The 14,108-nt window shown below is 46.0% G+C and overlaps 2 protein-coding genes across 8 annotated transcripts in view; one reads left to right on the plus strand and one right to left on the minus strand.

Annotated features, from left to right (window-relative positions):
* LOC103615159 (RCC1 and BTB domain-containing protein 2) overlaps positions 1 to 14,108 on the minus strand; it is a 468,828-nt gene that overhangs the window by 292,428 nt on the left and 162,292 nt on the right. The gene's annotated exons all lie outside the window — the stretch shown is intronic.
* MLNR (motilin receptor) lies at positions 7 to 2,929 on the plus strand. Of its 2 annotated transcripts, none has more exons than XM_008633207.2 (2): positions 7 to 521; positions 2,357 to 2,929. In XM_008633207.2, exons 1-2 carry the CDS (start codon positions 8 to 10, stop codon positions 2,668 to 2,670), a joined length of 828 nt encoding a protein of 275 aa, XP_008631429.2. In that variant the 5' UTR covers position 7; the 3' UTR covers positions 2,671 to 2,929. The 2 variants fall into 2 exon arrangements, with proteins under 2 accessions (XP_008631429.2, XP_017589130.1); XM_017733641.1 differs by having other exon boundaries at positions 2,482 to 2,929.

Raw genomic sequence — 14,108 nt, forward strand, 5'->3', positions numbered from 1 at the left:
CATCCTCATGGGGCTGCCCTTCGACCTCTACCGCCTCTGGCGCTCCCGGCCCTGGATCTTCGGGCAGCTGCTGTGCCGCCTCTCGCACTACCTCAGTGAGGGCTGCACCTACTGCACCATCCTCCACATCACCGCCCTCACCGTGGAGCGCTACCTCGCCATCTGCTTCCCCCTCAAAGCCAAGGTGGTCGTCACCAAGCGCCGGGTGAAAGCCATCATCGGCGTCCTCTGGGCCTTTGCTTTCGTCTCTGCCAGCCCCTTCTTCTTCCTGGTCGGCGTGGAGCAGCCCGACAACCACACTGACTTCAGCCGCGAGTGCAAGCCCACCCCACAGGCCCTGCAGTCCGGCCTGCTGGCCACCATGTTCTGGGTCACCACCTGCTACTTCGTCCTGCCCGTCACCTGCCTCAGCGTCCTCTACGGCTTCATTGGCCGCGAGCTGTGGCGGAGCAACACCCGCCTGCGGGGCCCCAGCTCGCTCCTCCGGGAGAAGGGGCACCGCCAGACCATCAGGATCTTGGGTGAGTCCCGCTACCATCCCCCCCGGGCTATGGCTGGGGCAAGGACCGGGGCTGGGGGGCCATGGCAGGGCTGAGGCACCCGCAGCTCCCGTACAGGATAGGGAATAGCACAGGGGCACATCCCCGCCACGCTGCCGAGCCCATCAGTACTCCCGGGAACTGCCACGGCAGGGATTTTACTCCCTCACAGCTGAGGCTTCACCCGCGTGGCACTGCACATCCAGCAGCACGACTGCCTTCCGTAGAAATACCCTTTTCCTGAATTTTGCCAGGCAGAACCAAGTACAAGGTAGCCTGCATCTTCAGAAAAACTGTGGTAACATCAGCAGTCTCTTCCAGTGGGCAGCAACACCTCTGTGTAGAAAATTTCTGCTTCTGAAAAGTAAGCTCTTAGCGGTCATTTGTAGCTCTCCTAGGAATAAATCCACTGGTTGCCCAAGGAGGCTGAGAAATGGCAACTTAACCCCTACGAGCTGTTTGGAGACAAATCCCATAATACCAAAGCACTTCCTACAGATGTAGGATGCTGATCATTTTTAGTTCATTTTATTAGTCATACATTCACTAACCCAGCATCAGACTCTGGAAAGTTAAGAGATCTTAGTCTGCTCTGGGGCTTTAATGTTTGTAAGTAGTGACCAATCTAAAGGGAAAGAAAAAAGAAATCCAACCATTGATTAAGGAACATAAAACAAAATTCCCAAATTATTTTTTTCCTACCTTTAGTGTAGTTTTTACATGTCACATGAGAGACTTCTTTTACTGAGAGTGTAACCAGCTGGATGGAAATAGCATAGCACAAAGGAAAGAAACTAATAAGCCTGAGAGAATTTTGCCAACTTATTTGAGGAAGGTACTTACACTGAAGCAGGCACAAGGTTTTCTGACAGAAACACCTATGCCCATGATCTCAGAACCCATTGAATGAGACCAGTGCCCCCTTATCTCAAAGATCCAGCAGCACGATGCCTGTGGTGTATTTCAGATGTAAACTTTCTTTGGCTGCATCCCTTTTATTTAAGCTCTGAGAAACACAGAGGATGCTCCACAAATTATTGTTTTACTTACATGCATTAATAAACAAAAATAATTAAAAGTATGGATACAGTAATACACTTATTTAATTGTTCCTCATCTGCTCCTGCTGTGTTGCCATTGCAAGAGGGTCTGTATTTGTTTGCATTGTGCTAAAATGCAACACAGAACCAGGCGAACAGCTGAAGTGACTCAGGCTAGAGATCCATCTAGGCAAATAGCTGTCTCCAGCAGTAATTGTCTGGGGATGCATGTAAAAGCTTTAGTGGAAAAAAATCGATAACCCAACTATACTGTAAAGTCTTTACATTAGCTACCATCCTGTCACAATAGAGCAAATTCTGTGGGAGCTTGGGTGACTGAGGTGCAGCCCAGGTCTTTTTCAGTGATGTAGACATGTTAAACAACAACTCTGCAGCGAATGGAGCTGCTGTGGAGCTTCCACAAAAACTCCTTATTCTGACTTTTGTTTCCCTATCTCCTATGTGGCATTACAGACATTGCCAAGGGGGGTTTCTGTAGTGCCTGATGTTATTATACACGTTATGCTACTGTTAACATTTTTCTCAGCAAATCTCACCTCACAGTTTAGCTTAAAATTTTACCAGTTAACTTTTACTTCAAAGATTTGATGCTATTCCCATTTTTGTGGTTTTCCAACAATTTAATGCTATTATCTCTATATATCAGTTGTATCAGTTAGAAGAACCTGCAAAACCAGCCACATAAACTTTAGTTTACTGGATGGTTGAAGAGTTAACTCACTCCTTAACTGCCGCATGTGTTATTTTGTCTTATAGCTGTGGTGGTTCTGGCCTTTGTAATTTGCTGGTTGCCTTTCCACATTGGCAGGATCATATTTATAAACACCCGGGACATGGGGACAATGCTGTTCTCCCAGTACTTTAATATATTCGCTCTGCAGCTTTTCTACCTGAGCGCATCCATCAACCCTGTCCTCTACAACCTCGTTTCGAAGAAGTACAGGGCAGCAGCCTGCAAGCTGCTGCTGCCACGCCGAGCTGCAGAAAGGGCTTTCACGGTAACAAAAGACGCTGGGGGCTACACAGAGACCAGTGCCAGCACAAGGAATGAGTACACCACCGGCTTCTGAGACTGCACCTTTGCACTTCTTCAGGCATTCTTGCCTAAAGAAGGGAACTACCTTTTCACAGGAGAGTTGCAAAAGGATGGACACTTGTTGGGGCATGTGGTATTTCATAACTGTCTGTATTTTGGGATACCTGTATTTTTGTTAACAGAGCAAGCAGGCACCATAAAGTAGGGACAATGATGTGCAACTCGTGAAAGATGATAAGTCAATAGTAAAAGCTGGAGTAAATTGCCAATAAAACTACAGGTTTACTTTATTACGTATTGTTCATTGCATGTGTTCTCTGCCATTTCTAGTATTTTCTAAAAATCGTAACACCAAGGTCTGCAAAGGAGCACTTCTTGGGTGCAGTAATGGGTACAACTCCCAGACAGCCTTTGCCATTTTAAAACAGTTTTCTTTTAAACAAGATTTTACGAAACACAGTCTCTCAAGGAGATGGACACAAAATCACCCACCAACCTGAACAGCCTTGGAAAAAGAGGTGTTTGTTTTTAGTGCCTGGTCTTGTAATCATGAAGGGGACTTTCCTGAATAGTTTCACTAATTTCTCTTAGAAAAGCATCTGTTGCATGCAGTAGTCTCTGGGCTTAACCCTTTTGGCCTGACCCACACGATCAAATAAGGTCTCTTATTTACATGTTAGCAACCAGTCTCTGTATCTGTAAAACTTCAGATACCCCCGATCACTTCCTTGGGATAGATGTGCTGTGTTTGGTAAATGGTAGTGGTGTGTCTCCACTGCATCACATTGTGTACTGAGTGTGCAAACTCCAAGTTAACCCACCTTGCCACAAACAAGACCCATCAGTGAATGTGCTGGACTATGCCCAGGACTTCATGCTGCATAACGCTGCACTACAAGTCAAAAACCAATTCACTAATTCTACTCCAAAAGATTTTAAATGCAGACTTCAACTGTACAATTTAGGAAGGAGGCTAGTTGTGAGGAAAAGCTAGAAGAAGCTGCAGCATCATTTTCTCTGGAGCATCATTGCATCTGTTACTTTATTGGCTCTAGTGGTGTAAATCTGGACCAAAATCAATGATGTGGGACTGCGCTTACAGGAGCATCACGGGTGGTATGTCCATGCTTGCCCTTGGTTTTCTGTTAATTCCTTCTCCTTTCAGGCAGTTGTAGAGGAGAGTGATACCGTGCCCTCTAAGCCTGCTTTTCTACGGGCTAAACATCCCCATCTCCCTCAGCCGCTCCTAGCTTGTGCTACAAACCCTTCACCAGCTCCACTGTCCTTCTCTGGACTCGCTCCAGCACCTCAATCTCCTTCTTGTAGTGAGGGGCCCAGAACTGGACACAGGATCTGAGGTGTGGCCTCACCAGTGCTGAGTACAGGGGCACAATCACTGCCCTGCTCCTGCTGGCCACTCTATTGCTGATACAGGCCAGGATGCCATTGGCCTTCTCGGCCACCCGGGCCCACTCTGGCTCACGTTCAGCTGCTGTTGACCAGCACCCCCAGGTCCTTTGCTGCTGGGTCACTTTGCAGCCACTCTTACCCCAGCCTGTAGCACTGCAGGGGTTGTTGTGACCCAAGTGCAGGACCCAGCACTTGGCCTTATTGAGCTTCATACAACTGTCCTCAGCCGATCAATCCAGCCTGTCCAAATCAATTTAACAGAATTCAACAGCCAGCTCAGAGATCTCAGGACAGCAGAGTTGAACCCAAGTCTTCTCTAGGTTTTAAAAATATGACCAGTCCTCCATTAAACAATCTGTAACTCTGAGTCACTGAATAAAACTTTCAAAAATCTAAAGACAGAAAAAAATCTTCTATCTCACTGCATACACATTAGGTTTTCTTTTTCTATTGGCTTCATACTCTGGTGGAGAGCAGTTGTCTGCAAGGCTTGGGTTAGGTTGCTTTTGCTGGGGGGTGTCATTAAAATGTTTAGTTATCATAAAAGAACAGCTGTTATTTTTTGGGGGTTTGGACAAGTTACTATGAAGAGTAATCTTTGTAAATGTATGTAGACTGAGGGGGAAAAAATCTTTATCATATTGATATGTGGCCGTGGAGCTGTTTCTGCACGCCTGCAGCCTCCTGATAATGGCTTTTCCTTTATCAATTGCTACTAAATTGCACTGGGAGTAAAACGCCCATCAGAAATTTCCCCAGAAGTAATTGCATGGGTACCAGAAGCACAAGGTGAGCAGGAGAAGGGAAGGAAATGCCCTGGTGGGATGCTGCCCTGAACCCCCGTTTTTTAGGGTGTGCCCTGTGCCACGAACAGCCCTGGCACTGCTCTGCTCTCTGTGGGTGCTGGGTGTCCAGGGCGGGTGCCTCTCAGCTGGGACCCCAGCTCACTGTTCCCAAGCCACTCATGGAGTGATTGTTTCTGCAGGGAGCTCCAGGCTTGGGCTGCTCCTGCCCAGCCTCAGACACTGCAGCAGCAGGCTTCTGCTCCTGGTGGCAGACTCCATAGAAATGGTCTGGTTTTCTGGGAAAGTCATTTGTACCCCTGTTATCAGCTATCCCTCTTGCATGCTTAGTAGCAGCAAATCACACCTGTGAGCTTGCAATGCCTTGTTGTTAATGCTCTCTCCCCACCAGAACAAATGCTTAGGAAATAGATGAAGTTTGGCATGTTTACTCAGAATTAACCAGGCCTCCACTGCTGTCTCTGGCATTCAGTACTGGATTGTGTAAACAGGGATGTTGTAAATAAAATAGCACTTCCCAGGAACTCTATGTTCAGGTGCTGCCAGGCTATCTCTTAAGTATTTCAGAAGTAGTTCCATACCATGAAGGCTATAAAATACAAGAGAAAATGGACTAGAGAGAAAAATGGGGCAGGGCTGTAAAAGAAAAGCACAGAGACCAGATGACAAAAAGGGAAGCGTGGTGAGATAGTCTCCTTTTTAAAACACACATGTAGTTATGTTGAAAATCACAGGAAAGAAAATTAGTGATTTGACATAGCCCTGAGACTTGCTAGAGTTGTGGTTGTACTGAGGAAGAGCTGAACCCAAAGCTAGCCACCTGAAGCTTGAAAGGAACCTAAAACCGTTCATTCTTAAACCCATAAACAGGTTTTTCTTAACAGAGAGGAAAGAAATTCTTCGCATGAACTATAGTCAAAAGGCACAGCTTGGCCCCCAGCACGAGGGTGTCATTGGGGTATGCCCACCTGGAAGGAAGGAAGATAAAATGAGAGAAAGAGAGAGAGGGAAAGAAGGAAAGAAAGAAAGAAGAAAAAAGGAAAAGGGAAGGGGAGGGAGGGGAGGAGAAAGGAAAGGAAAGGAGAAAGGAAAGGAAAGGAAAGGAAAGGAAAGGAAAGGAAAGGAAAGGAAAGGAAAGGAAAGGAAAGGAAAGGAAAGGAAAGGAAAGGAAAGGAAAGGAAAGGAAAGGAAAGGAAAGGAAAGGAAAGGAAAGGAAAAAGGGGAGGGGGGGAGGAGAGGAGAGGAGACGAGACGAGAGGAGACGAGAGGAGAGGAGACAAGAGGAGAGGAGAGGAGGAAGGAAGCTGTTTAAGAGAGGTTTGGTGCATTCACGGTGAACAAAGACCTCTCAAGTTCAAAGCTGCTCCTTTGCTTGCTGGAGTGATGCTGTCTCCAAGGGCCATGTGCAGCTGGCCTGGCAAACAGAGAGGTGCAGGGACACATTTCCTCCCCACAGTCATCCCCTTAAAATTCCATTTGTCACTGTGCTGCATCACTCCCACAGGGAACACAAAGCCTAAGGCCATCTCAGCAATAAAACAAAGGGATAATACAAAGTAAGATGGGAAAAAAATAGGCATAAAATGGCCCAAACTGCTCTGAATTAGCTAAACTGACTAACATAGTCTTGGCCTTGGATCGATTGAGTCTTATGGGAACAATCCCCAGCATCCCTGGGGGGCCACTTCCTATTTGATTGAGGAGCAGGCTTAACATCACCAAAATAAGCTAATTCTATGATAAAATTAGTATCCAGAAGTATATTTCACAGCTTTAGGGAACTGTTTACAAACTGCTTTACTGTTGCTATATGCTTCTGGTCACCTGTGATGCTGCACTTGAGCTTTGGTGGGGATTTCCTGGAACTTAGAAGAAAACTGGGGGAAAACACTGCAGCCGGTTTGCATTTGAGGAGTTGGGGAGCAGACACAAAATTTAACCACTTGTGCACTTGGTACCAGTAGATGTTAAAAGATTTTCTCATCAGGCAAAGCACAGCATTTTCCACAGGCTCAAGTCTAGTTGTTGCATTGTTGTTTATTGCTGAGGCAGGCTTAGTGCTTCTTATGACAAGGCAGATGAGGGCTTGCAACATCCAGGTGAATATCAAGGGACCAAGGATATCTGGTGCCTGCCCAGATGTCACAGATAGAACCTCAAACTGAGCCTCAAAACACTGGGAAGCAAAAGCAATGCTGTCTTCTACTCAGTGTCCCCACTGTGGGAACCCTCTGGTGACCCAAAATGTTAAGGTTGATGTCATCCAGTGCTTCTTCCATGGGTCACACAGACCTCCAAGCATGCCACCAAAGCCTAAGGTTTCCAGAGCATTTAGAAAAGCCAATTTTGGACTAGAAAATGGCTGTCCAGGTTGGGAAGAACCTAACAGAGATGAGGCTGAAACCTCCTGCAGCAGCTCTAAGCAGCAACACTGCTTTGTTTTTCCTGGGACTGCATGCATCCAAGAGTCCATGTCCTCAGTCTCCCATAGCCAGGATCAGAGAGAGCTCCCCTACACACCATCTCAGTCTCCTTTCCAGTGGCTGGGGGCTTCCAGGCCCCCTGGAACAGCAGAACTCCAAGGGTATATACCCCAGATGGGGGTGGCATATGCGGGAGAGGACAGAGAGCAGTGGGGCTGACAACTCTGTCCTGCCTCTCACTTGCCTCATCTTCCCCTCAGATCACCCCATCTGCATGCCATTCCAAGATGAGTCTCTGCTCCTTCTATCTCCACTTTTGGACTTCATCTTCCTTCCCTCGCTGCACGGATAATGCCATCTGCTTTCCCTCCTTTTCCCTCTCCTTCTCCCAGCCAGAACTCACCAGATGGATTCATTTATTTCTCTTTCAGAAGTTGTCTGTGACAAATATCTCTGCCAAGGAGCTCATCCAGGCTGCCAGGGATTGGTGGGGAGCTAGATGCTTTGACTACAGCCTGTTCCCGTCAGCCATGAGCCTGTATGAACTCACGTTAAAGTTGTTTAAAGTTTTAACAGCACCTCTGTGTGAGCTGATTTTGAAAAAAGATTAACCCTTAAGAAGGGCTGGGTCAATTTTTTCCCAAGATATGAAGGCCATGTGAAGCCCTTGCACAGGTACATCACTCCCCATAGCCCCTCGTGGACACTGTCCTAGGGCCCACAGGCAAAAAGGCAGGGCAGGAGAAGAAATTCAGAGTGTTTTCCCTTGACCCCAGCATGTCCCCTGCATGCAACCAGGGATGTATCCACAAGGTCAACCTTCAGTGTGGGCTGAAGTCAGGTGCCCTAAACCTGAGACTCCACCAAATACCGCTGTCCTTAGCAAAGAGCCCAAATTCAGCACAGTGAACCAGCCTGAGATGCATCATCTGGAAATCACTAAAACTGGTAGGAAGTTACAGGAATGCAAGCCAGATGGGAGGGTGTATTTACCTGGAATGGAAGAACCACCACCAGTGTATTGTTGCAACACAAGGCACTGAAATCCCTGTGGAGGTTGGTGCAGTTGCTGTGTCAGAGGTGACAGCTACCCTGGCCAGAGTAAGAGAGAAAAGGCAGCAAAAGGATAAAAGTAACCTTTTTTCCCTCCAGAACTTATTTAACCTCATCCCGTGTGACAAGGAGCAGCATTTCACCACAGCAAAAAGAAGTCAGCTCTGTGTCAGTGCTCTCAGAAACTCAGCTGTGATGTCAGCTCACAGAGCCCATGACGGTTCCACAAGACTCTTGCTGTAGCAGGGGTATGCAAGCACAGCAGGACTCTGTGAGTGGGTTCAATCCCTATATGGGCCATTCACTTAAGGGTTAGACTCGATTATCCTTGTGGGTCCCTTTCAGCTCAGAATACTCTGTGCAATTCTGCGTAATGTTTCTGCACTCTGAAGCTCTGCAGAAGTTACAAAGCAATGTCAGGAAACCTTGAAAGCAACAAAAATGACCTGGCTTCTGCTATAAATCAAGGATACCAGCACTGGCCAGCTTGCAGCTAAACTGATTATAAAGGGAAGCATATCCCCAAAAAATGTGTGGCTCCTGTGCAACAAATTTGCCCCATCTTAACGAGGAAATCAGTTCCCTAATTTGAATATAGGTCTGGTTTTTGTCTGTGCTGTGCAAATACGCCCCAAAGACAAGTTGTGTTTTGAACCTGTGGAAGCACAAGCTGTCCACAACCACAGAAGAGGAATGTGGAGAGAGGCTGTTTCCCCCTCTACTGCAGCAGCTGAGCACTGCATAGGGAACATTGTCTTATTCCAGGGTTTTAATTCTGCCAAGTCAGGCAGGATTCCCAGCCTTGGACTTTATTTGAGGCTATGTAGGCTGCTGGACTGACCTGGACAAGCTGTATGTGTGCCAGGGAATCATCTCATCCACTTGCCCACAGTATTCTGCTCCTCCAGAGCAAGCCTGTGTGCTAAGGCAGCTGAGACAAGGGAAGCTGCTCCCACAGAGAGTGGCAGGGGGGAGATGCAGAAGGCACAGACTCAGAACAAAGATATGTTTGCTCCTTTCCATGCTCCCTGTTGTGAAGGGAGATCTCTCCTGCAGAGCCTGGGGATGGGAAAGAAGCAGGAAAGGATGGACGTAGCTGAAAATAGCCCTGGCTGAGACAAGCCTGGGAAAGGCAAAGGAAAACATGGAAGAGCAGCAGGAGTTGATCCCATGGAGCAGAACCCCCTACCACCCAGATCCATGTCTTCCTCAAATACTCTTCCCTCCTTATGCATTTTCCCTTCATTAACTGATTCAGTCTTCATTTTACAGCTGTTGGTGAGAAACAACAGCTCATCAGGAGCTTGTAATAGCCAAAGTCCTCACTTTCATTTTGTTTTCTTCTTCTCAGACACCTCTTGCTTTGTGAAGTGCAGTGTGTGTGAGAAATAATATGTCTCTATGTGGAAATGTCAAATGTATTACATTTTAGCCTGGGCTCTGGGAATACTGCATTTATTTCTAAATACAGAAACAAAATTGATTTCTTGCCTCCTTGTCACAAAAACATGGGAAAGGCTGTCAAAGGAAACACATATCAGTAAGAAAATATTGACAGGTAATTTCTGTTACATAAATGGAGAAAAATACAAGTTAGACCATTTGAGAGTACACATCACTGCATTACAACTGATGTCAAAAAAGACAACCTTAGAAGAAACTGCCTCTATGGGCTTGCAGACTGGAAGAGCAGACAGGGTGCTGGTTTTGTGCAGGGCAGCCTTTGGGATATTTACACAACAGAACCATGAGCTTTATTGCACAAATGACAGGGAGCAAAATCCCACAGCTGTGCGCAGGGAAGCTGGACCGTGAATGAGTTTGGGTCACAGACCCACGGGGCAGGGTGGTGTGCAGTGACCAGGACCTTACACTTATGTTGAAGCCAGTGGAGCAAACTCAAAGTGGTTGCTGAGCAACAAAGGAACCTGATAGTGCTTGGTGCCATTTGGGAGGAACCCTGGTGCAGCCAAAGGATGCTCACTCACCACCCCACAAAACACTTCTGCTGTGCCTCAGTGGCTGTTGTTTACCAGAAGGTATAAGCAGGCGAGTGTTTGACTCCAAGTATTTGCAGGTAACTGCAGAAGCAATCACTTCCAGGCTGTCTGCATGAACCTGGCCCTGCTAGGAGGAAGGAAGAAAGAGGCATCACTGGCTGCTTTCAGTGACCAGTGAGGAAAAAGCTACTCATAAACAAATTATCAGTGGTGCCATGCACCACTAACATGGCAGGACACTGAGCTCTCCCCTCACAAAGCAGGAACTAGGGCCTACAACTTCTACAGCAGGAGACAGGCAGAGGTTGCAAAACCATTTTTTCTATCTCCATGATGTAGAGTTGACAGATGCTGCCTTCACTGTTGTCAAACTGACTTTTACATGATTCCTAATCTTGCTGGTTTTCAAAGCAGTGAAAAAGGCACTGAGTGATAAAGACAGAGGCTCTTGGAGGGGCTTCTGCTCAGGGCAGGTTTCCCTGCTCAGCATTGCAGCCATCACAAATCACACTCCTGCCAGCACACACTCTAACTATTTCCCTTTCCACTGTGTGTACTTCAGCACACTGCTTTATAAAGCAAGTACATCTGTTCCAAGGTCATTTATACAAGGGGTGTTAAGAGATAAAAAGAGCACCTTGTTGTATTTAGTACTAACAAATATCAGCTATTTCCTACATGAACTCATGGGCCTAGCTGTTACAGATGCTTAACGGCTCACAGATAAAACTTTCTAAGAGGAGAGGGTTTATTTTTAAATCCAGAAGGCAAAACAAAGGTCAAAGTAGAACTCCTAGAGATTAATAAAGATCCAAAACACCAAGAATTAGCACTGTAAATTCTTCTTACTAGTCTTTAAACAGATTAACAGCTTCACTGTTTATCATTATACTCCAGCTAGAATTTTGAGGTAGGTATAAAGTCATCTACCTTAAGAGAGTTTAAGAGGAAACCTGGATCCAGGATCTAAAACCTGCAGTGCACAGACACAGAAAAATACTGCAAAGTAGGTAACTGCAATGCAGGAATAAGTTTTCTCAGCAAACCAGCCCCAAAAGAGATGGTGATGGGGAATGAGATTTTCAGTCCACTTGTACCATGAAGATGAGGGTGTAAAAATGTACTAACAGTGGTACAAGAAGCACCAGAAAAGCCCAGCAAAACATCTCAGTAAATTCTGAGTGAGCACTGTTGTTATAGCAAATGGCTATTAAATGATTGCAAAGGCTATAATCCTGAAAGTCATCAGCCAGGACGATCACACAGCTCTGTAGCTGTGTATCAGAAGGTACCTGCACAAATGGAAACATACCAGAGGTCTGAGAACACAAAGGACATGACAACTTCCAAAGGACATTGTGGCAGAGAGAGCTTTTGCTTTCTCCCACCTGTCAGATCAAAACACAACATATCAGCAATGAGAGCCTTCTGGAACATTTCTGGGACATCCAAGCAAATGGGTCTGCTAAGTAAAGGAAAAAGGGGTGGGGGGAAAGGGGTGTTAAGCAATCAATCACTTGAATGAATTGGGCTTGTAAGATGCAGACGCAGGAACAAAGTGCAGCTGTTGAGAGAAGCAGTAGGTTTTTTTAGCATGTCTTATTCAAGGACAAAAGGCCCATCCAGAAACTCTTGCCAACCTGTAAAGTATTCAAAATTGAAGCTCAGAGGGCAACATGCTGGTTAACTGGAAAGGCTGCATTGCCTTGAATTGTATATAAAAGAACACCAAGACTAAGGCCCACTTTTTCTCATTACTACCATCCTCTTCTCCACTGTTATCTTGCCAAAAGAAGCCCACTTAAGTCCCTGGGCAGGGATGATTTCTGCAGTAGGATTGGTTCCATTTTCCTTTCAACAGCTTTTAGGGAATTACATGATTTCTCTTGGTTCGGGAGTGAATGAGTACCCTCCTCGTGCCCACAGAGATGCTGTTGTCAGCTGCCCTCTAGCTTTCACCTGCAGCTTTTGGTGGAAGGCAAAGAGAAGCAGCAAATCCTTTAGTCCCAGTCCAGTCAGTGGGACAGTGGGAGCTTTCAAATTCAAGATCATAATTAGATGAAAAGCCATTGTAGGATGGGACATTATCTCTCTCTCTCTCTCTCTCTCTCTCTCTCTCTACCTATCAATCTATCGTGCTGCCTCCCCTCTTATGAAGACAACTCCAGCACAATGAGGTAACTGCAAGTTACAGATTAATGTTGCAGTAAATTTGATTTCCACTTACTTCAGGCTTACTGACCCTCAAAAATCCCACCTCCATGCCCAGCTCTGAATGGAAATCCTAGAGCACACAAGTCAAATACTGTGTCTGAATCAACAAGCTACTGGTGAGAGAAGATTCTCTAACACAGTGGGGGGAGAAAAAAACACTTCAAAATAGAGAAAACAGATTCCTTTCAAGTCTTGGTTTGGTTTTGGGGTACCAGGAGAAAAACATACTGAAAAGTGTTTTTTGCTTGATGTGGTCTATTTTAACACAGAATTCAGCAATGGTCCAGTCACATTTGAGAGATTGGTAAGTGTAAAACGCACACATCATTTTTGTAGTCTTTCATGAAGAGGGTGCCTAGAAAGGAATTTTTCCAAACAGATGAAAAATTCATCTGAAATAGTCATGCAGTGCATGCACAGCAAAAAAATTAATTTTAGGCCATACAGGAAACAAAAGGATCCTTAAAAAGAAACTATTTCTAACCCAATTCATGCTCTTATCCAGTTTCTAGGCTTCAATTGTCTTGATTTGAGACTCAACAATTTCTATATTGCTTTAGGTCACATCCTCAGGAATTCTTTTACTAATTTTTAGTCCTTCTAGTCCTTAGTGTTTTTAGTCTAGATGGTCTTAGGACTTCTGAAACTCTTCAAGATGGGATTTTATTGTCACTGACTCTGAATAATTTTTTTGGGTTTTATACATGACAGCAGCTTACAGATATATCTCCAAAAATGTACCCACAGAGAAGCTTTTAGATGCCCTGATATTTAGAAAAAGTGGCAGGGGCATTAAACACTCCACCACAGAGGCTCTGGTCAAAAAGCCCAGAGGTCACAAGCAGATGCCTTGGTTTATAGAGACCATGATGCCCAGCAGAGCTTATTAATGGAGATTGGTCCCTCTAGACACCTCTGGTGAAAGCTGAATAATCTGTCAGAGCACAACCCCCAAATCCCTTGTAACACCAGAAAGTTAAGCACAGTAGCAGAGGCTCAGGTCTTTGCTCTACCTGCACCATTTGCAGCTGAGCTGCCTGTTGCAGGAAATAACTTTCTGGGATCCCATTCAAGCTACAGTTGGACTTGATGATCCTTGTGGATCCCTTCCAACTCAGAATATTCTGAGAGTCTTCTTCTGTGATTCTAGTAGAGAGTGTCCAAAAGAGGGCTACGAATGTGGTGAAGGGCCTTGAGGGGAAGCCGTGTGAGGAGCAGCTGAGGTCACTTGGTCTCCAGCCTAGAGGGGATTGAGGGGAGACCTCATTGCAATTACAACTCCCTCGTGAGGGGAAGAAGAGAGGCAGGCACCGATTTCTTCTGTGGGGTGACCAGTGACAGGACCCGAAGGAATGCCCTCAGCTTGTGTCAGGGGAGGTTTAGTTTGGATACTAGAAAAAGGCTCTTTGCCCAGAAGGTGGTTGGGCACTGGAACCTGACAGAGTTCAAGAAGCGTTTGGACAATGCTCTCAGGGGATGGTTCTGTGCAGGACCAGGAGTTGGACTGGTTGATCTTTGCGGGTCGCCACAACCCCGCGCTCCCCCGTTAACTTCCCGCTACGGAGAGCG

This window comes from Corvus brachyrhynchos, unplaced genomic scaffold, assembly GCF_000691975.1.
Source record: "Corvus brachyrhynchos isolate BGI_N302 unplaced genomic scaffold, ASM69197v1 scaffold202, whole genome shotgun sequence".
NCBI classification, from domain to species: Eukaryota; Metazoa; Chordata; class Aves; order Passeriformes; family Corvidae; genus Corvus; species Corvus brachyrhynchos.